A 22,339-nucleotide genomic window follows, 5' to 3' on the forward strand; every position below is an offset into this window, starting at 1 on the left:
ATTCTGCCAGACGTTCCCAGCACACCCTCACAATACGTTTGGGCCTGCCACGTCGGACCGGCATCTTCCCCCACCATCGGAGCCAACTCACCACCAGGTGGTGATCAGTTGACAGCTCCGCCCCTCTCTTCACCCGAGTGTCCAAGACATGCGGCCGCAAGTCCGATGACACGACCACAAAGTCGATCATCGAACTGCGACCTAGGGTGTCCTGGTGCCAAGTGCACGTGTGGACACCCTTATGCTTGAACATGGTGTTCGTTATGGACAATCCGTGACGAGCACAGAAGTCCAATAACAGAACACCGCTTGGGTTCTGATCGGGGGGGCCGTTCCTCCCAATCGCGCCCTTCCAGGTCTCACTGTCATTGCCCACGTGAGCATTGAAGTCCCCCAACAGAACAATGGAGTCCCCAGCGGGAGCGCTCTCCAGCACCCCCTCCAAGGACTCCAAAAAGGGTGGGTACTCTGAACTGCTGTTTGGTGCATAGGCACAAACAACAGTCAGGACCCGTCCCCCCACCCGAAGGCGGAGGGAGGCTACCCTCTCGTCCACCGGGGTGAACCCCAACGTACCGGCGCCGAGCCGGGGGCCAATAAGTATACTCACACCTGCTCGGCGCCTCTCACCATGGGCAACTCCAGAGTGGAAGAGAGTCCAACCCCTCTCGAGAGGACTGGTACCAGAGCCCCAGGTGTGTGTGGAGGCGAGTCCGACTATATCGAGTCGGAACTTCTCGACCTCACACACCAGCTCGGGCTCCTTCCCTGCCAGAGAGGTGACATTCCACGTCCCTAGAGCCAGCTTCTGTAGCCGGGGATCGGATCGCCAAGGTCCCCGCCTTCGGCCACCGCCCAGCTCACACTGCACCCGACCCCTATGGCCCCTCCCACAGGTGGTGAGCCCATGGGAAGGGGGACCCACGTTACCCTTTCAGGCTGTGCCCGGCCCGGCCCCATGGGTGCAGGCCCGGCCACCAGGCGCTCGCCTTCGAGCCCCACCACCAGGCCTGGCTCCAGTGGGGGGCCCCGGTGGCCCGCGTCCGGGCAAGGGAAAACGAAGTCCATTGTTTGTCGTCATCATTAGGGGTCTTTGAGCCGTGCTTTGTCTGGTCCCTCACCTAGGACCTGTTTGTCATGGGTGACCCTGCCAGGGGCATAACGCCCCAGACAACTTAGCTCCTAGGATCACTGGGACACACAAACCCCTCCACCACGACAAGGTGACGGCTCAAGGAGGGGAAAAAGAAGTTCATAAAGTGTAATATTACAGAGCCATCCATCCATCCATCTTCCGTACCACTTCTCCTCACTAGGCTCGCGGGCATGCTGGAGCCTATCCCAGCTATCTTCAGGCGAGAGGCAGGGTACACCCTGAACAGGTCGCCAGCCAATCGCAGGGCACATGTAAACAAACAACCACTCACATTCACACCTATTGGCAATTTATTCTTCAATCAACCTACCGCAGTCTTGTCCAGAGAAGCAATGACACAACCCTCAGGTCTATCATTAAAACACCCGAACTCTTTTATTAGGGATTTGGAACACACATGATCATGCCCCATGAGTGACCTACAAGGGGCCATACAAAGCTGAAAAAAGAATCTTGAGCATTTCTGTAAAATCTTAGATGGTTGTGTCTTCTACCCCTTGGAGAAGAATGGGAAACATGAGCACAGGGCTACTCACTGCATACTAAATAGGAATAGCAGAAATAAATGAACATAATAGTCAAGTCAGTCAAGATGTTTTTAGTTGTTTATTTTTTCATGATTTTTGAACCACCATCTTCCTCTGAGACAAACTTGCAGAGGCAAATGGACGACCTTAAAGAGTCCCATGCATAAAGTGTGATTCACATGAGGATGACTGTGAGGATGAGGGAACAAGGAAGGGCTTACGTGAAGTGTATTGTGCCTTAGAAGCCTTGAAAGGGCTGTCAATACTTATCAAGTGACATTAAAAAGCCATACTGCTTATGCGCCAATGGATTCTCTGTGAGCTGCTGAATGACTTCACACTTAGATTCTCGACAATTAAAAACGTTTTAAATTATTTAAATCTACTATTGCTAATTACTCATTTGTTGATATGATGATCCATAGATTGATTACAGTGTGTGTGTGTGTGTGTATGCATGCTTTTTTTTCCCTTTTTTCTTTTTTGAGCGGGCAGACAGTGCTATGATTTTATTGCACACCTATACGTCAAATAAATACAAATGTAAAACGTCAAAAAATAACAGTAGATCAAATTGCAGGATGTGACGCCAATGGCCGACCAAGTGCACAATCATGCAGTAAATAAAAGCAGCCAGCATGGCTGTGTTTTGTCCTTTTCTGAGACAGTATTTTGATGTACTCCAATGTAATATTTAGACTGGAACAATCTTTTTGTGTTCCCCCTCCTGCTGCGTTGTATTTTGGGTGACGCGTGTGTTGAGAGATAACTTGGCAGTGACACAGAGGCTCACTGTTTGTATCATCTCCAATTGCTTCTTCCCGACGCTGTTAAGATACAGTAAGCGCTGATTTATCAAGTTGAAAATGTTGCAAATATTACTGTCACAGACCATAGAGGCTTATTACATTATTATTATGTCTATAGTTGCGTTCAGGCACGACATCTGGATATTCATGAAATAATGTAATTAAGAATGCAACTCTCCAAAAGATGTGTTCAGCCAAATTATTGTGCTTTTCTTATCCAGCTGTCAAGTATGACTATAAACAATTATGTGTTGGAAATTCAAATAATGGAGGGCATGTATGAAATGTGTTCATCTTTTTAAGAGTCATTCAGGAGTATTTTGTGATGATCCTTAACCAATGCATCTAATGCAATGCTATCCAAAAGCCTGCGTGAGTCTAGAATTTAGTAAGATTCTGTACGAAAACTAAATCATCCTAAGTAATAGAAAATTGATATTTTTGGGTGATGAAAGAAAATGTGTTTTAATGGATTTCATGAAAACAAAGTGGCTTATCCATACTCAAGTGCTGTGACTTTTTGGCAATTAAAAACACGATTTTAATGGGAAAATATTGTCATATACTGCCCCGCAGTTCCATTATTGGAGCCGGGAGGACGCTCAGCGTCCTCTCTCTCTCCCTCCTCCCCTCGCTGTTTTCAGCACCTGTCTCCAATCAGCCTCATCACCCCCGGTATATAAGCCTGCCTCTTCCAGGAAAATCTTGCCAAAGTATTGCAGCTACTTACAGCGGTACCATGGCCCATTTACCTCACGTAAGCAACTCTATTCCTCGTTTCCTTTTTTTGACTCCTGTGTCTCCTTGTTCTCAGTGTTTCCCCCCCCCCCCCCCCCCCCGTGTTCCTGATCCATGTCATTCCTGGCACCAAGCCAGCCACCTGTCCTCACCACCGCCTGTCAGCCCACCAAGGACCACCACCATTTCCTTTCCTCAATAAACTGTTCATCATTTTACATCTGCCTCCACCTGCTCTTGGATCCAGCTCCTTCCCATACGTGACAAATATAGTGTTTTCATTGTTTGTGGAGAATGTTGCGGCATGACATTTTAAGAGTGCTCAACTCTTGCACATGCTTTCAAGTAGTCAAATACAAACCTATTACAGATTCTTGCACAATTTTCAATAGTAATGGATTTTATAAAATTTAGTTAGATATGGGATAGGATAATTCCTCTCTGAATGTTCTGAACTCCTGTTTCCGAGCAAGTGTTGTACTGAGCCACAGTGCAGGCAAGCTCAACTTGTCACAATAGTTCATGAGAGTAAATGAACAGTGAACTCTATTTTGCCTCAATTTCTTCAAGATGAGATAAAACAATTCCACACAAATTCTTAATGATTGACTAACCGATCAATATGCCTAATTTGCTTCTTCTGGTGTTTTGTGTGTATACGTGACTATGCATCGAGAAGGGGAAACCTTTATTACGTCGATAAACAATTGCACAAATGGCTTTTCAGCATTGATTTTTCAACACAAACTGAACCTCTGACCAAAAAGGTGTGCTATTTTTCATAATGGACCAGCATAAATACAGTAGTTACGGTACATTTTAAACAATGGTTCCTGATTGCTCCCATGAATCATTTCTATTTACACGTTATCACAAAGAAACACCATCAGTGTATTTTTAAGTGCTAAGTAAAAGGTGCAATGCTTTCCTTTTGATGTACATTTCCAACTGGGGCATCTTCAAGTGTTCATTGTGATTTATATGCATGAATTATGGTAACCCAGGAGTAAATGTAAATGTACGAGTCAGTAGTTTTGTCAACACCTAAACAAATTCTATTAAATTAAATCAAACATTACATTGTTATCAAAAGAACATTCCTTCCCTTCCAGTGTTTTATTTGGAGTAAAATCCAAAAGACATGTTACGCCATTTAATTTCATTGTCCTTCCTTCTTGGATGAATTTCAGCAGTTTCCTTTTCTTCAGGTGAAGTTATTTTTCTAGAACCTGACTTGGATGAAATTGTGCCGTCTTTTCGTCAGGTTGCCCTAGCGAGACACCCACACTGTCTTCTGGAGCGTCCTTGAAAATGTCTCTTTCGCACACCTCATAAATAAACGCCGCCGCTCACCAATCTGTGCTTTGATATAATACATTGATACGGCTTTGTCAATTTCTCAGAAAAATGTCATATCTTGGACCTCAAAGGCCATCTTCATCAATGCATGTGCAGGAATCCGGAGACCAACGCCTGAAACAGAAAGTAAAAGACACAATAAGGAAAGTTGCTTCAATATATAGATATTTCTTTAAATTCATCAAATGGGAGACCAGGAGATATATTTTTCGTAAGCACTGTCTTTTTACCACTATTTTCTAAACTCATCCATCCTTTCGATATAGTGCTTCTCCACATTAGGGTCAGAGGTGAGCTGGAGCCTATCCCAGCTGACTTTGGGTGGGAGACGGGATAACCCTGGACTGGATGCCAGTATATCGCCGGGCACAGATGGACGAACCATTCCTACACAGATTCACGTCAATGGGCAATGTAGAGTTTTCAGTGAACCCAACACGCATGTTTTGTTGTTGTGGGTGGAAGCTGGTGGACCCGGAGAAAAACCTACGTGAGCACGGGGAGAAGATGCACACTCTATACAGGAAGGACAAAGCTGAGATTCCATCCTGAACCACACAGCTGTGCTAACCACTAGTGTACCATGCTGTCGTCTCGTTCTGTATTGTTATTTGTCCTATATTATGGCAAGAACCATACTGATCTTGAGCAGCACAAGTTGGCCAAGGTATTTGCCATCAAATTAAATGCATGTGCGCTCTACCAGTCACACAGTATTTCCTCAAATGGTGGCCTTTCCTCTTTTATACTGTACACTAGTGCTGGGCAATATGGCCTAATCCTTTACGTCTTATGTTGGCATTCGATGACTCAATATTTTTTCTCCATCCATCCATCCGTTTTTCGTACCGCTTATCCTCACTAGGGTCGCGGGCGAGCTGGACCCTATGCCAGCTATCTTTGGGCGCGAGGCGGGAGACACCCTGCACTGGTCGCCAACCAATCGCAGGGCAGATTTTTATTGTATTAAAGTTTATAAATGTATGAAACAGGACCAGACCAAATTGATTTACACTATAAAGAATGTTTATTTAAGAATCATAAACATCACAAAGACATGAATTACTTTTCCCTTAAAGTATTTCGAAATATAATGATCTCAAAATTAGTGATGCGCCGAAATGAAAATTCTTAACTAAAACAAAAAACTGGACATGAGAAACCCAAGGCCGAAAACTGAAACATCGGAATGAATTATTATGCCAATTATTAGTCAAATTAATCATTTATGGCTATGACAGCAGCGTTGCTAACCGATAGAAGTTCACTTCCAGAACAATTTGTCTGAATTTCCATATTTTGTGAATTATGTCAAGAACATTACCGCGGAACAGTTATTAAAGTATATAGAGGATGAAAATAATTCTGCGCACTATTCAATTGTGCAGCATAATTATTACTCTATAATTGTAATCTTTATTAAATTATGGCTTCAATATTTGTTATTTTAATGTATTTCTTAGGGTTTGGCTCTGTTGTAGGTAGGTGTTCATCACTTAACTCTTTGGTGACAGCTGTGCACTTAAATATGCCTCGTCTGCCGGAAATCAAGAAGAAGAAGAAGAAGAAGACGTAAAGAAGAAACGTCACTTTTTGCGGGACAAATACAATGCGGTGAGCTGTAAATAAAGCAAATAAAAAAACAAACAAATGAGAATGTCACACTGTGCAAACCCAACTGTCCGGAACAGTTAACTCAGACAGCGACAGCCGGCAAACTGTCAAACTATTTGCGTGACCACTCACGCAACAATGCTAGCTAGTAGCTCCTAATGCTGAACAAAACCCCGTGTACACTGTCTACGACGTCAGTGATCGACAAACTACTATCTTATCTTCCCGCCCTGTTTACAGAGCGACGCAAGCGCTTCAACTGCCACAGCGATTGCTCCGCGGCATTGTTTTGTTTACGCTCTTTAAAGCGATACATGCGTCGCATTTGATAACGTGCTTCATTTTCAGGTGATTTTACATGGATATGCCTCTCCTCATCAAAACATATTTTATTCACGTTTTGCAGTTGTTTCCAAATGATAGGCGTGGCCTTTTTTGGGACTATTTAGGGCTTGCTAGTTGCTAGTCGCTAGCATATTTTCTTACACGTTGACGGAAGTCTCGCGGAGTAGCAAAATGTACAGAAAATAAAATCAGTGATCAGCTTGTATACAAATACAGGTGGTTGAGTCTCTGCAGTACCTGCCCACCCATCAAGTGTGCAATGAAACAACCAAGTAAATATTTTGTTATCAGCCTATTTCTGAAAAGCAAGTGAGTTAAGTGATAAGCAGGACAGTGTAAAACTCGTCGGTGAATTAAGATGTAAAATTTGGCAGTCCAGTGCTGAGTGTGGACATCAATCAATCAGCAAGAAACACAATACATTTTTTAATCCTCACTGTGTCGTTTTGGCTTTTTATTCAGACATCAAGACATGAAAACTGGGTTGAGAAGACAAAAATGGCTTGATTAATGAAACATATGTTAAATTAATGTAGATGATATATATATATATATATATATATATATATATATATATATATATATATATATATATATATATATATATATATATATATATATATATATATATATATACACATACATACAGACACACACACAGTATATAAACAGTTTTCAGGCCCACTGTATGGTCTTACTTAATAGGAGATCTGGGAGAAATGGTTAAATCTCCACATTTGGGTCGGTGAATCCTGTTTTCCCTTCATTTACGAGGACGGGCTTCTCTGTTCTTGTGTGCCAAACAAGTATCTGATGATGAAAAGAAAAATGGAGAAAAACAACATGAGTAACACTCGCTCATTCAGTTATCTCCGTCTTTCAACTACGCTCGGCACCATACTGCTGCTGTGCTACTTGAAGGGGGAACAGACAGTAGCTACTGGAGATGGGAATGAAGAGGGGCCATCACAGGAGTGTGTTATGAATAGACAGACGAAAATCTCTAAAATCGAAAACATACAAAAAGAACCACAGTATACTGTTAGTGTGTAGTAAGTGTTACAGTAACTAACAATTGCTTTTTCTTCCATACTTCCAAATGTGACAGACTCTGAGGCCACCGCATCGATTTTTAACTGGCTTTCGTGCGGAGTTTTGGGCCAATCCTTGGGTCGCTTGGTTAATGAAAAACATTGTACAGTCTCCATCCCCACCAGATTTGTACTGCACGCACACAGTATATAGTTGACAATATTTAATGTAAAGAAACTGCTCATTTAGCGGGGATGTTTTTTTTTTTTTTTTTTTTTTTTTTTTTACATCTATGGCAGACCCAGTTACTTTCAGTGTCACAACACTGTTTAAAGGAGTTAATCTCTAATTCTCCTAACTGCTTTTATTTCTACGTGCAGTGCCAAAGCATTGAAAATACTGTACATTCTAAAAGTGAATAAAAAAAATATTATAGTTTAAAAATGTTTTTTTTTTTTTAAAGTCAATTTAGTGAAATGAAATATGCTTGACAATTTAGCTTTCAGCATTTTTTTTAGCAGGGCTAACAACAATACTAATACTAATACTAATAATACTAATAATAACAATAATAATGATTATAATAACTTAAATGTATATAGTGCCCTAAAACAGACCGAAGAACGCTAGGTATCGATAGACAGAGTGACCTCCTTCCTGTCATCTTGCTGTGACTCTACTGAATTATGTATAGGATGTTTTAGATGTGCCAGGAGCCCACTCCCACTTTGTGCAGGTATAAACGAGGTTAATTGTCACACTTGTAAAGACGCACAATGTGTAACTTCACCCAATTTTGGTTTCCCACGTCTCGATCCACCCCTTCTCTCAGTCCTCCTCATCTGTAATCAGCGCGGTGTCCTGACATCGCTATTTCCCCCAGTTCCTGTTCGCTCACTGGCTGGCTGTTCCCCGATTCGCCTGCCTTTCATTTACCCCTGTGGATGTCTGAGGGAGGTCAAGACCAAGCTGGTTGACAGTATCTTTCTCTGTCTCTTTGAGCTTGGCATATGGATGCTGGCTAGCTGAAGCCCGCCGGCTGACTGTGGAAAGCTTTACAGGAGTGCGAACTGCCCATGGGCTATATGAGCAGGGCTGGTGCATGGACACTGCATTATACATTATACATCCATGTGAACCATTCGATGACAGACCACCCTCACACAAAGCGCAAGGGTGCAGAATCTGTCTCAGAATACCAGAATACAGTTATGAAAAAATATGATGCTACGACTGAACTAACCCTTTCTTATGAGCATTATGAGCATTTGCGGGTTAAATGTTTTGGGGTTTTTATAACAGTATTTTCTCTGCAATTAGTTTGTTTGTTTGGTCTTAGAATTGCATGGTAGACTGAATTAAATTTGATATTTTCAACTTCTGATCTCTCTCTCTCTCTCTCTATCTATCTATCCATCCATCTTCTGAGCCGCTTCTCCTCACTAGGGTCGCGGGCGTGCTGGAGCCTATCCCAGCTGTCATCGGGCAGGAGGCGGGGTACACCCTGAACTGGTTGCCAGCCAATCGCAGGGCACATAGGAACAAACAACCATTCGCACTCACAGTCATGCCAACGGGCAATTTAGAGTCTCCAATTAATGCATGTTTTTGGGATGTGGGAGAAAACCGGAGTGCCCGGAGAAAACCCACACAGGCACGGGGAGAACATGCAAACTCCACACAGGCGGGGACGGGGATTGAACCCCGCACCTCAGAACTGTGAGGCTGAAGCTCTAACCAGTCGGCCACCGTGCCGCCCTATCTCTCTCTCTCTCTCTCTCTCTCTCTCTCTCTCTCTCTCTCTCTCTCTCTCTCTCTCTCTCTCTCTCTCTCTCTCGCTCTATATATAGATATATATAGATATAGATATATATCTATATATATCTATATATATATATATATAGATATATATATGGCAGCACGGTGGACGACTGGTTTGAGCGTCAGCCTCACAGTTCTGAGGACCGGGGTTCAATCACCTGCCCCGCCTGTGTGGAGTTTGCATGTTCTCCCCGTGCCTGCGTGGGTTTTTTCCGGGCACTCCGGTTTCCTCCCACATGCCAATAACATGCATTAATTGAACACTCTAAATTGCCCGTAGGTGTGAATGTAAGTGCGGATGGTTGTTTGTTTGTATGATTGGCTGGCAACCAGTTCAGGGTGTACCCCGCCTCCTGCCCGATGACAGCTGGGATAGGCTCCAGCACGCCCGCGACCCTAGTGAGGAGAAGCGGCTCAGAAAATGGATGGATGGATATATATATATATATATATATATATAGGGAGTCAGTCTGTTTAGAATAATGTACAATATACAATGAAGCTGTAAAGCAGATTTCAAGTCACTCAGCCACTAGTTTTCCCCTAAATTTGATTATTCGGTGAAAATAAATTTATTACTTAAGTAGTTCACATTCATTTAAACACACCATTTCTGTTTTATATTCCTGATACAAAGTTGTGTGGCTTCCCTAACCACTAGCTGCTCAATGCCAGTAAATCTATAGTACGAACCATAAAAAATGCATTGAATTACCTTGGTGCAATTGGCTGCTTTGGGTTCCAGGTCGTTGAGTGTGACAAGTTCTCGTAGTAAACTACTCTCCTGGTAGCCTCCCTTCACCCCACGAAGCTTGAAGTACGCCTGAGGCTTGAAGAGGATGAGCCTCAGGTTGATGGCGAAGCCGGCCATGTCGATGGCAAAGGGCCGATGGGGGTCGAACACCGTCTTCCAGCCGTACACCTTCCCAGCCGCATTGACTTTGGGGGATTCGTAGCGCAGGCCGCCCACAAAGGCAACTGGCCACACAGAAACTTTTTGAGTTGATCTCATCTAGCAGGGAGAAGAGTGAAGTTAGGATTTAGTCATGGGAAAAAGTTGACATGACAGTGAGACACTAAACACGTTGATGGAGGCTTTTTAGAGATGCTGCTATTATTCATCGTGAAAGACGGTGACTATTGAGTAACTCATCCAAACATCTCTTAACGGACCTTGCTCTGTACACTGCTTGAACAGAAGGCCTTCCACAGACTGTTCAAAAACAATTCCCCCCCAAACGTCTCTTTTCAAGTAAGGCAATCAGACAAAGTGGCAACTAACCCAATGCATTGGTGAACTGTATTAGAAAGAGTATAGGTGGTTTGTATGTTACCTCCCAAGCTTCAAATTAAAAACTGTAGATTGCTCGCAACTACATGCGGTCCTCAGTTAACGATGGACCCAGCATGTGACATTTTGAGGTTACAGCGTTGTCACGTGGAAAAAGAAACTCAATTACTACCGTACTTACTTTTTTAATTTGACTGTTCTATATTTATGACCAAGAAATGTTATTCATACAATATTTACTGTAATAATGACACTTTGACGTTCCGAACGGCATGCATTGAACTAATTTGCAAAGTCGCAAGAAGACATCACCTGGCACAATAAGGCACACTCAGTGACTGCCGTATTTACTGTATTTACTATTTAGTGTTTTTTTTCTCCTACAAATATCCACCAGGGGCGGCACGGTGGAAGACTGGTTAGCACATCTGCCTCACAGTTCTGAGGACCCGGGTTCAAATCCGGTCTCGCCTGTGTGGAGTTTGCATGTTCTCCCGTCCCTGCGTGGGTTTTCTCCGGGTACTCTGGTTTCCTCCCACATCCCAAAAACATGCATGGTAGGTTAATTGAAGACTTTAAATTTCCCGTAGGTACGAATGTGAGTGCGAATGGTTGTTTGTGCCCTGCAATTGGCTGGCGACCAGTTCAGGGTTTACTGTGCCCGCCTCTCGCCAAGAGTCAGCTGGGATTGGCTCAAGCAAGCCTGCGACCTCAGTGAGGATAAGCAGTACGGATAATGGATGGAGGGATATTTATCAGGAGTATGACTTTACTACTGCTTTGGCATCTGCTAGTGAGCAACAAATTCGTGTTTCTTTGCCCCCGTAGGAACAAAAATCCATCATAACCCGAGCAGCCCCTTTATCTCCAAATGCTTGATGTTTTTTTTAAATTTTCATCTGAAACACAAAGAAAATTAAATCTCCGCACCTTTTTGTGCCTGTTGGGGGCACAAGAAAGTTTTCAGGTGTGCCAGTTGGAGAACCCGATACGGGAGTTTGAAGGAAATGTGAGTGTCAGGAGCAACATTATGGCATCTATAAATTTCTCCCAACAGGGAGTGCCTAGGGTATCTTTTAAGGGCTGCAGCTACAGCCTTAAAAGGTAGATATTTTTATTATTATTGTTATTTCTCTTATTTAATCAAAGTCTCTGTCGCTGAAATAATGATGTGAGTACCTCTTTTGTGCATAAAATCAAGGTGCACGGAGAAGAGACAGAGATGATACAAAGAATCTGCACGCCAAACATTTTACGTGTGGTAATAACGAATGAACGTAAAACGTATGCGCCTTTGAAACCCCAATGCAAGTAGGCCCTTTTTTAAAAATTGTATTTAATTTTTTTCACCTTGTGCGTTTGAAAACTGTGATGTGGTGGTGAGTTCTGTGGTCAAGCTCACCAGCTGACAGAGCGGCAGAGTTTGAACAACATGAAGCGGACTGGATGCTTGTGGGACTCGAGATCGGCGCTTACTGTGCCAAGCACCTAGATGCAAATTGGAAGGATGCGCTGTCTTAATGAGCTCTGGGCTTTAATGGGAGACGAGAGAGCGAGTGTTTTCATTTGTGCATCCATGTGATGGTTGCTGCTATCTTTTTATATCAAGGTGGATCTTGATGCTGGTGGATCTTTCATCATACGCTGCGATTGAACAGCGTGCTTTGCTCACCCACACCTGTGCACCTTTCAGGGCTTGACCTATCTGATTCTTACTACTAAAATATCAGAAAATTAATTGTACAGCAGCTTGCAATTAATACATTTACTGGTGTTTTAAATGTGCATTCTGAAGCACTGATTTGCAACATAAAACCACCACTGATTCAAGTCAACTACATGAGTGCAAACAAGTTATTGTACTCCTCAAAGAGAGGGGGGCATCTACTGTTCATGGCAAAAATCCCGCTTTTACAATGCATTCTGGGACTTGTAGTATCGGCAGTGCACTTACTGGCTAGTTTTTATTTAACATACAGTAAGTGCATCGCAATTTGTTGTCAGAAGACAAGGGTAGAAAATATTGAAATGAGTAATAATTACCACATTCATTGGTAATTCAAGGATCTAAAAAGGTTTAGTACCCACACGCCACTAACCGCACACACATCTTTCTTGCATGTTCCACTGAAATACAGTATAGCAAATAATCAAGTGCGGTATACGCGATGTCACTTTCGCTTCCAGAATGAAAAAGTGAAAAATGAGTGTGGCTCATCCAGGGATTGGGGAAAAGAAAAGAAAAACAAAAACAAAACAAAAACAAGAATCCCAAGCAAATAGGCCAAACAAAGCAGCTTATAGCCCTATTCGGTGAAAGCAGGTTTTCCCAAAATGGGCTGTGAGTCAATTTTTACTGGGCAGCCAACTGTAAACTATACTTTATATATTATAAAGAAGCTATTTCATTGAAAACTAAGTGCTTCATGATTTGTGGTAGTTGTAATGAATCCATGTATGTTTTGTCCTTCATCACTGATTTATGCAGAATAGATGTTGATGTCGAGTAATAATTTGGGTCATGCAACACGGCTGACCACAACTGAAATGGACAATCGCGAACAAATTACAGCACTTACATTTCACCAACTGAGACTCTCTCAAGGCTTTGCTTTTTAGTCACATGTACATATGAAATTATAAATATACTGTAGTTGGATTGCAGCACAATACCGGTATATACAAAATTATTATAAAAAACTGATTCTGAATGTGCATATCAGGTGAGGATTTATAGTGAAAGTTAATACATTTTATTTAAATTTGTGGGGGTAAAAAAATACATTTATTGCATTATTCTTTCATTTTGTAAAATGGTACAAACGTTTGATGGAAAGTAAGCCTATTAAAGTCTGTATTGTTAGGAATCTCTTGTTTTGACATTGTCAGTGTATTCAAGTTAAATTTCATACTGTACTTGAGGATTCTGCAGTTTTTTGGAGGTGAAATTAATGCATAACTCATTATGCATTTTTATTCGGAGGAAGTAACATTGCCATATAACTTATACTTCAGTGCTAGCAATACAACAATAGCAATACAACTAATGAGTTTTAAAAGACATTAACTAGTACTATGTAACTAATATACGCTCTCCCACTGATGTGATTATTATGCTCAATACGTCCGATTTTCTTATTCATTGTTGCTGTGTGTCTAAGACAAAGAGACTGTTAAAGAAAAGTCAGTCCATCTGTTCTCCCCAAAAAGAAGAGAAAAGGCAAGTATTCATTCAATGCACAATCCTTGGGGATGCAGGGACGATAAAAGAAATTCATTGATATGCGTCATTTGTGCCTTCTTGCGATAAGGGATTGTGTCCAAACAATCAAAATGTGCAGCAGTTGTTTTGATTTCAGGACCTTGATGTGTCGGCCGTTCAGTTATTTAAATTCTATTAAATAAACACATTTAGCATTGCAAATGCAGATATATTTCAATGCGGCAAGCACAGAGCGTCGCACTGACTCAAACAGCATCTTTTTTAATTTTGTGTTTGTTCTGTCTTGCATTCTTAAGGGATGAAAAAAATGTCAGAGGCAAGTTATATAATTGCATAGTTTTTGCCGCAGAGTAAATATACTGTAAATGTATTATATATGATGATATAAATAATTAATTTGAGATGGAAACAAACAATTTTATGGAGGCTCAATAACTTGCAAAGTTTCTTTGTTTGTTTTTAATTAAAGACACGAACTGAAAAGTATGCCTTTAGAAAGAAATCAATGACACTCAAGGCAACAACAGCAATATAGTCAGTATTTCCATTCAGTGTTTGAACACATGTATTTTTTTGTGATATTTGACACAATGGACAGTTGCATGCTGCTTAAAACTGAAGTCCATTGGCCCTGTGATTGTGCAAACTGGAATTTGACAAAAAAAAAAAATGCTCAGAAACACAAAATCACATCAGAATTCAAACTGTTGTCATGCCTGAGCTCAAGATCGTCAAAGCATTAACTGTGGGTGTCTGTTTTGCTTTTACTTTGGCTTTTTCGCAAGAAAGAAAGAGCGGCTTGATTGTTTAGAGAAGAAAATGGAAGTGAAAGGTGAGGCTGTGTGCTGAAACGGATTGTGTTTAAATTCAGAGGTTCGATTGGATTGAGATAATTTCCCTTTCTTGATCAATATTATCCACAGATTGTTTTGGATATTGAAAGCAAAAGCTTATTTTGGTAGCAGCATTAGAAAATGATGACCTCAATATAAAGCACATATCGGCACGCACTCTCCTTTCAACCTTGTTTGCACAGTTGTCAAGTTGCAGACGAGGGTCATATTTTCTATGGTGTCAGCAAAAGTCACCGCAGTCGGATTTGCGTCTGTCTTTGATTTTATTGTCCACTCTTTGTTTCTGGCGTCTCTGTCCTTTCAGGGCTGTTACACTGCCACATAAATGGACCTGTTGGAGGTGATGGAGCACTTCTGAAGGAGACTGAGCACTTTGGCTGATTTCCAGGGAAAGGTAACGACAGACCCCGTCAATACTTGACACACTGCACGCTACGAGCTCTCTCTGGACCAATACCTGAAGAATGTTGCCTGAGTGCCTCTACTCGGTTAATTCAGCTGATGTCAAAATGGCTGGCTGGTAGATGTGCTGATTATGGAGCCAAACATATTGCTTGTTAATGACTGGGTCTGAGTGAAAATGTTGTGTTCTTTATGGATCACAGTTTGCTACAAAGCAGCCTGATTGAGCAGTGTTCTATACTGCCATTGGTTTCCCATAAAGCAAGTGGAACAATGAACATTCAGCGACACAATAGAGTCAATAGGGACACTCTGGAGCTGCTGAATTTCGCCTTCCTAATCAATGCACCAATTTCCATCACTCCTTCGGACAGCGGGCAGCTTTAGGACAGCTTTTAAGGCTTTTAACCCTTTATTGGGTACTCGTGGAACTACAGCATACCTCTTAGTTCAAACACCCTTGAGGTTGTAGAATTTGAAAAGTAATTAAAATTTTGCGCAAAAAGTACCGCAAAACGGTGTTGTTTAAACTGCCATCATACATGATGTCACACCTGAGATTTGAGTTTTCAGTTCAGCCAGCATCAAAACATAACTACAGCAGTGCCTTGAGTGTCCCAACTTACAGGTTTTTTGGAGACACGAGCCATCACTCTTTGAACAATTCAAAATAGAGGCTTCCAGCTGTTTATTGTCACTCCCAGTTAAAGTTTACTGTGAAACTAAACATCAAAGATCTATCTATCTATCTATCTATCTATTGATCTATCTTTTTAGACAAATGTATTACAAACAACCACATAGCTTTGCTTTAGATAAGGCAGTTTAGCTCAATGCTAACAAACAATGCAAAATGTCATAGACGGGCTAATGAATACAATCTGTGTTGCTGTGTTTTAACCCTTCAAGCAATGACTATTTTAACGCACTGTGGAGTAACACAGAGACAGGTAAGATAACAATCCTCAAAGTCAAATATGTTTTATCCTCTGTAAAGAATGACAAATATTATTGCGACATACCAAAGAGTTTTGAACAGCTCCATTTTTATTTGGACGTCTGTACTACACTTCCTTCAGTTGACCAAGGTACACACACCAGAAGGAGGAGCACAATGTCCATTGAATTTAAGCAAAAATGTGGCAAACATTGTTTAATTCTTTACATTCTATTTAACTACATCATTACTGTATGTTTTTATAAAGTACAATATTATAGAGAAATATTTATTTGGGGGGACGGCTGGATTGAATTAATTGCATTTTCATTTATTTCAGGAAAGATGATGATGATTCGTAGATTTTTTTTGGAAACACTTTATACCTAAGAAACAAGGGCCATCATGCAAGGTTTCAAGCAAGAACTTAGAATACCTCACAAGACCTCAGTTCAGCAAGCATCAAAGGATGAACATTTTGCTTTTCCCTTTCTGGCTTTTCACCAGGCTCAACAAAAGGTAGAGAAGAAGAGCATGAGAAGAAAAGTTTTGTGAAGCAAGCAGACACAAGAAATGGCCACTAACCTCCTCAAAGAGCTCCAGGCTATAAGTGTTGTCGTCGTCAGCAAAGTAGACTATTCCAGCTTGAGTGCTATTAGCGTTAAAGGTCTCCCTCAGCCACCGGAGAGCCAGATTCCTCTGCATGGTACCCCGGGGGATTCTAGGGTCCCTAGTGTCGCCCCGCAGCTTATAGTTCCTTGGCGTCTCGACATTTAGGTGGGTGTAGTTGAGGCCCGTTTCTCTGAGGAGCCGCGTCACAAGAGGCGTCCTTCTTTGGGAATCCTCCACCAGGATCCAGTGTAGGTTGGGAATGTGGAGGAATGTGTTAGCCAGCCGTGTCAGCTCGGCCTTTTGCACAGGTCGACTGTAGGTGGGCGTGATGATGTGGATAGTGGGCAAGACGTCAGACCAAGGCGGCGGCCGCGTGTACACATACTCAGTTCTCACCACCTCTACAATGTCCTTATCTGAGGCGCAGTATTCCTTGGAGTCTCCTGCTTGGCCGCCCGCCTCCCTCTTGCCCTCAACGCCGTCATCTGCAGGTTTAAGAAGACACCCACGGCATTAGTGCAACCTCGGGCCGCCCTTTGTACGCTTGCCTCAGGTGACGTTAACGGCCAGTGACGTGCGGTGAGGTTCATGGCTGGTGAGGCATTAATATTAGAGTCAGATATACAAATTTATGAGCCAAACAGAGTGGCATATTAGCCATTAAATTGGCAGCCAGACATGAAGAAATATATCTATATCAGCATTCCTTTTACACAAATATTTGGCCATAAAGAATGTTATAGATAAGTTAGATAAATACATAAGGTTTTACTTCTTCCTACTCCCTTTCAAAATGTAAACTGTGCTGAACAAAGACATCTACTGATGTTATTTTTCTTTCTTTTAAATTTACTTTTGTTCCTATGAAGTGTTTATATGTTGAATAAATAATCTATCAATTATTTCAAACGCAAGAGCTTATTACCCACTACAAACTGCACAACAAAAGAATAACAAAAAATATTTAAGTTCAAAGTCTAGCTTTAATTTTAATTTGGGTTATTTGCTGCATAGCCTAAGCTCATTTTTGGTAAAATTAAAAATGTTTAGTTGTTTTACCTTAACTCTGTTACTTTCCTGCAAGAGTCCTAATTTTCTACATTGAGCCTCAAATGTCTCTCAATCTAAAAAGGGATTACAGTCTTCCCAGCAAAGAAAGTCTTTCTTGATGAGTCTTATTCCGAATAAATGTTTTGAGTCTTTTCAATGGGAGAATCTTGATCATTCCACAGATACCATACTCGCATTCGGCCTTTCCCCTCTCACCCATACATTTAAACAGGAAATACGCAAATTCAACAAATTTAATGATAAACTCATAGACAATATTGGATCCAAAATGAAAATCATTATAAAGAACAGATCAGAGAACTGAAAGGTAAAATACTTTTATGTAATTTATTATTATTTTTTTTTTAACTCTTCACATGCAGGTGAGCCTCTGCCTCCCCTGCTTCTCCTGACCGCACGTCCCCGCTTAATCCCAAAGGGGGTAAAGTGTACCTGAGAGTCGGTGGCGGACCGCAAGCCTCTCTGGAATGATAAAGATCTCTTTTACTAGGTGGTGACATGCTGCAAAAAGTGAAAGCAGGCACTATGAGAGGACAACACAGCTGACGGATGGAGAGACAGCGCTAGAAAAGGACGGAAAGGCATAAAGAAGCCTTTTAATCCTCAAACATTGACTTTGGAGTTTTCCATATCAGGAAGAAAAATGTGGTGGATTCTCTCCTCTCATATTGAAGTGTCATCACATCCACTCTTATCTACTGACTCGCCTGCTGTGCTGCTTTCACAAATGTATGTCACACATATGGTTGTTGTATACCATGTGAGGACGGTTGAAGATCCTATTGACTGTTGTGAACTCTATGCACCGTCATCACTCAAGTGGGAATTAAAATGTTTTAAAATGTGATGCATTGAACATACATTTCTCTGTTGTCCATTCAGGACATACTTCTGTCTGTTCACTTCAAGAGTTACTTTTTGCTAAGAATGTAAAATTGGAATTATGAGATCATTCCAAGGGCTGCAAAAGACCAATAAGATTGACAAGAATTTACAGACTTTGATTTGCAATGTCTAAAACATCAAGGTTAGTCTATATTTTTTGGGTGAAAAGCATAGCCTAAACTATCACAAATGTAGTTAAGTTACTAACTCTCACTATACAACTATAATGTCCAACACTGCTTGCCATAGGCAGTGTTTAATATAATCAACATTCAGAAAAAAAAATTGCAAAGAAATACAGTGGACCCCGCTATTTGCGGGGATAGGGAGGGGGCCAGATCGCGAATAGCAAAAATCTGCAGATAATTAACGCCCATTATAATTGCATTGAAAAAAAAAAAAAAACAACCAGTAAGTGTTTTGGGATTGGTTCCCATCTAAAAAGAAAACATTAAAAAGAACACTGAAAAAAAATGGAAGATTTAAAAAAAAAAAAAAACACCCTGAACCGGTAAAAACAAGAGAATTAAAAAAAAAAAACCGTACAATTGAGCATCAGTCCTGTGTTTGTTTGATCATTTTTATGTTACAAGGCCACTTTCTAGTTCACAGAAGATGGCAGATGGAGGATGGGACCATCCCATTTTTAATTCTGGGGTGATGGATTTAGATGACTTAAATGACAAAATAGGAAACAAATGGTCAATGTGGAGCGTTGTATCCATGAATGTTTGTCCATTTCTGTTTTAGTTAATTTTAGGCTGCTTTCTGGTTTGTGGTAAATGACCAAACACACTTGACAGATGGGACTCCAGTATTTGCAATCTCCTGGGGGGATTCAGGGGTGGATCATGAATAGGAAATTAATATTTTTTTTTACTGATTAATTCAAGTTAGGTTGTCATGAGGACAAAACATAAAATAAAATAAAATCAATTATTTTTAGCAACTTCTGTTCAAAACTAGTTCCCACTGACATGCATTGCTTCCTCTAACAGCATGGCTACAAACAGAGGTGCTAGTTTCAAAAAGCACAGGCACTGTTGCCCACTTGGCAATTTGGTCGCTATATTTAGCAACTTTTCTAACACCTCTAAAAAAAATTATCAATAAAGTGAGTTCTTGACAAAACAAACAGACAACGAGAGCGAAATCCAGTTGACATTGTTTTCCGTATAACAAGAATGGAGCCCGTTGGAAGGCAATCACCGAATCAATTGTGCTGAACATTACCAAATATGGTGCCCATTTACAGCTATAGTACATTCCAAAAAACAGTGATTTATCAACATGTTGGAAATCTTTGACCTGCCTCACTTGTAAAACTGTAAATATTATTTTTTTTAAAAGTGTGAGAGAGCTGGAGGGGGCTCGGTGCCACAGACATATGTAACAGCCGAGCCCTGTAATTTGATGCTTTATTTTATTATGCTAACTTGTTGAACATTTAAAACGTTAATTTATTAGGGATTGTGTTTACAAACGTATTTTGTTCTTTTATTTTAATTGGTATCAGGAGAATAAACATAAAAAAACAAAAAGGGCAAACATTAAACTTGATTTGAATAATTTCATTGTCATTTGTGGTTTCTACGATATAAGCGAAGGGGCAAAACATTTTTAAATCTGATTTGTGTGGAAAAAAAAAATCCATAACCATATCGCCAACCCCTACCTCTGACTGCATTTATATTGGGTTTTCACCAAACATGTTATCAAAATTTTATGGAAATTGTTTATGTAATTTTTGTTGTAATAGCTCACACACCACGAAACACATGGCAAATAATACTTGTCAATTATTTCATTTTCGAACCGTTCTTTGTAGAAAGAGTAGGCATTCTAAAACTGTTAACATTTCAAAATATTAAAACTACCCCAAAAAGATGTTTCAAATAACCACGGTGATTGAACATGGATGGTTTTCATTGGAAGCAATCGTGCGATAATCTGGAATGGGTTAGATTGAAAGCTTCCGTTATTTTAAAAACTATTTTAAAATTGAAAAGAGTTATACTTACTATGGTATAAAGAAACCCATCTTAATGGATTTAAAGAATGATTTTTCCCAGTTTAGTGTACATCAAGAAAGTTGTGGGCAGGCTTTGGGCAGCCATGTGTTTAGTTCCACCCCAAGGGACCAGACCAACTTCTTGACCCGCAACCCTTGCCGGAACCGTCACGGTCTGTGATCCTGACAGGCGTTCCCAGTCAACAACAGCGAGGGACTCACAAGGAGGCTTGAGCTACTTTGACCTTCCTGTGCTTATTTCGCCGGGTTGAGACACCCCTTGACTAGAAATCACATTTTACAGCAGCAGGAAGATCTTATCTTTGGTTGATCCTATTAATATTTGAACATCCTATCTTTCTTCAGGAAACTGCACTGTGGCTGCGTACGAGATTCACAGACTTTTTTCTTCAGCCCTTTCCTATTACTAATGTAAATAAAACCAAAAGAGATTCGTGTTTGTCTTGCAAAGGAATTGCAGGCATGCATGTTGCTGTTAAACCACACTGGCTAACTTGTGATGAAGTGAAACAAGTTTGACAAATGTCTACTAGCATCTCTGATTCAATCGGTTCAACCTGAGGACTTCCAGTGTGAATGAGAATGGCTTCAGTAATGAACAAAAGGATTAAATCATATCATACATGTATGTATGAGAGTAAGTTATGTATAACTAGGCCTGTCATGATAAAAATAATTTCAAAAAGGTTAAGTTCCATAAATGCGACAAAACATGCCTGGAGTGTTTTTAAATAGAGCATTTCCATTTCATAAATTTCACTTATTGCAGACATGGATTGGAATTTAACCCCCAACCCCCCAATGGAGGGGGGAAAACTGCATACAGATAATCCATCTATGAATGAATAACCAGTTTATTATCATATAAATAACTACTTTATGAACAGATAACCAACTTATGAAAAAAAAGGACTTGGTTATTTATACACTAAAAAAAACAGACTTTAAGGGCTTTATTGGTCAGGCAGTGGGAGAATGTTCTCAAATTCACGCTTTTAAGTTGACAATCAACATTAATATTGAAAATTTTGGGTGGTAAAGGTGATTTACTGGACAGGGGGAGAATATACTGTAAAAAACAGTTATGTACATTAACTGAAGATGTCAGATAATTATGACAGATTTTAAAAGCAGGAAAAATTTGGGCGAAATGTCATACAGTACTCACCCTTTGTCAAAACTGAGCTGAAAGACAATACGTGAGTTCATGTGAATGTGAAAGGCCCGGTTAGACCGGGTTTGCCTTGGACCACGCCACTGTGCTTAGCCAGCGATGGCCAGCCCGCATAACCTAACTGTGACAGCGTGGTGGATCACTTGCTCGTGCTTTGATTAAGACGGTAGATAGCTAGCTCACAAGCCTGCCTGCTCCACTACACTTCAAAGGTTCCTTGCGGTTCTATGCTTCATTTCTGTGCAGAGCGGTGACCTGGCTGGCCAATGGGCTGCCCAGGCTTCTCTTTATCAATGGATTGTGAGGCTCGGGGCTGCTATGCCCCCCGCATGTGAAAGCCGGTGAGACTGTTCGCGCAGTCCGCAGCGAGTGGCGTCGTCTTTCCCCCTCGGAAGAAAAACCCAAGTGAACGGGTGCGGTGAGAGGGAAATATAAGACCATAATACAATTACAGACC

At 41.0% G+C, this 22,339-nt stretch overlaps 1 protein-coding gene across 7 annotated transcripts in view; it reads right to left on the reverse strand.

Annotated features, from left to right (window-relative positions):
• Positions 1-1,743: 1,743 nt before the first annotated feature.
• LOC133482545 (galactosylgalactosylxylosylprotein 3-beta-glucuronosyltransferase 1) overlaps positions 1,744-22,339 on the reverse strand; it is a 95,176-nt gene continuing 74,580 nt past the window's right edge. For 4 of the 7 annotated variants that reach the window (XM_061782788.1, XM_061782787.1, XM_061782790.1 and 1 more), the window contains 5 exons: positions 18,224-18,292; positions 16,694-17,205; positions 10,117-10,413; positions 7,247-7,358; positions 1,744-4,703 (listed from right to left, as the gene is read on the reverse strand). In XM_061782788.1, the coding sequence (XP_061638772.1) occupies positions 7,272-7,358; positions 10,117-10,413; positions 16,694-17,205; positions 18,224-18,292 (965 nt within the window). In that variant the 3' untranslated portion in view covers positions 1,744-4,703; positions 7,247-7,271. Of the gene's footprint in view, positions 4,704-6,090; positions 6,209-7,191; positions 7,359-10,116; positions 10,414-16,693; positions 17,206-18,223; positions 18,293-22,339 lie in introns of those variants that run through there. The other 3 variants (XR_009789827.1, XM_061782793.1, XM_061782789.1) reach the window with 3 other exon arrangements.

This window comes from Phyllopteryx taeniolatus, chromosome 8 (genome assembly GCF_024500385.1).
Source record: "Phyllopteryx taeniolatus isolate TA_2022b chromosome 8, UOR_Ptae_1.2, whole genome shotgun sequence".
Taxonomy (NCBI): domain Eukaryota; kingdom Metazoa; phylum Chordata; class Actinopteri; order Syngnathiformes; family Syngnathidae; genus Phyllopteryx; species Phyllopteryx taeniolatus.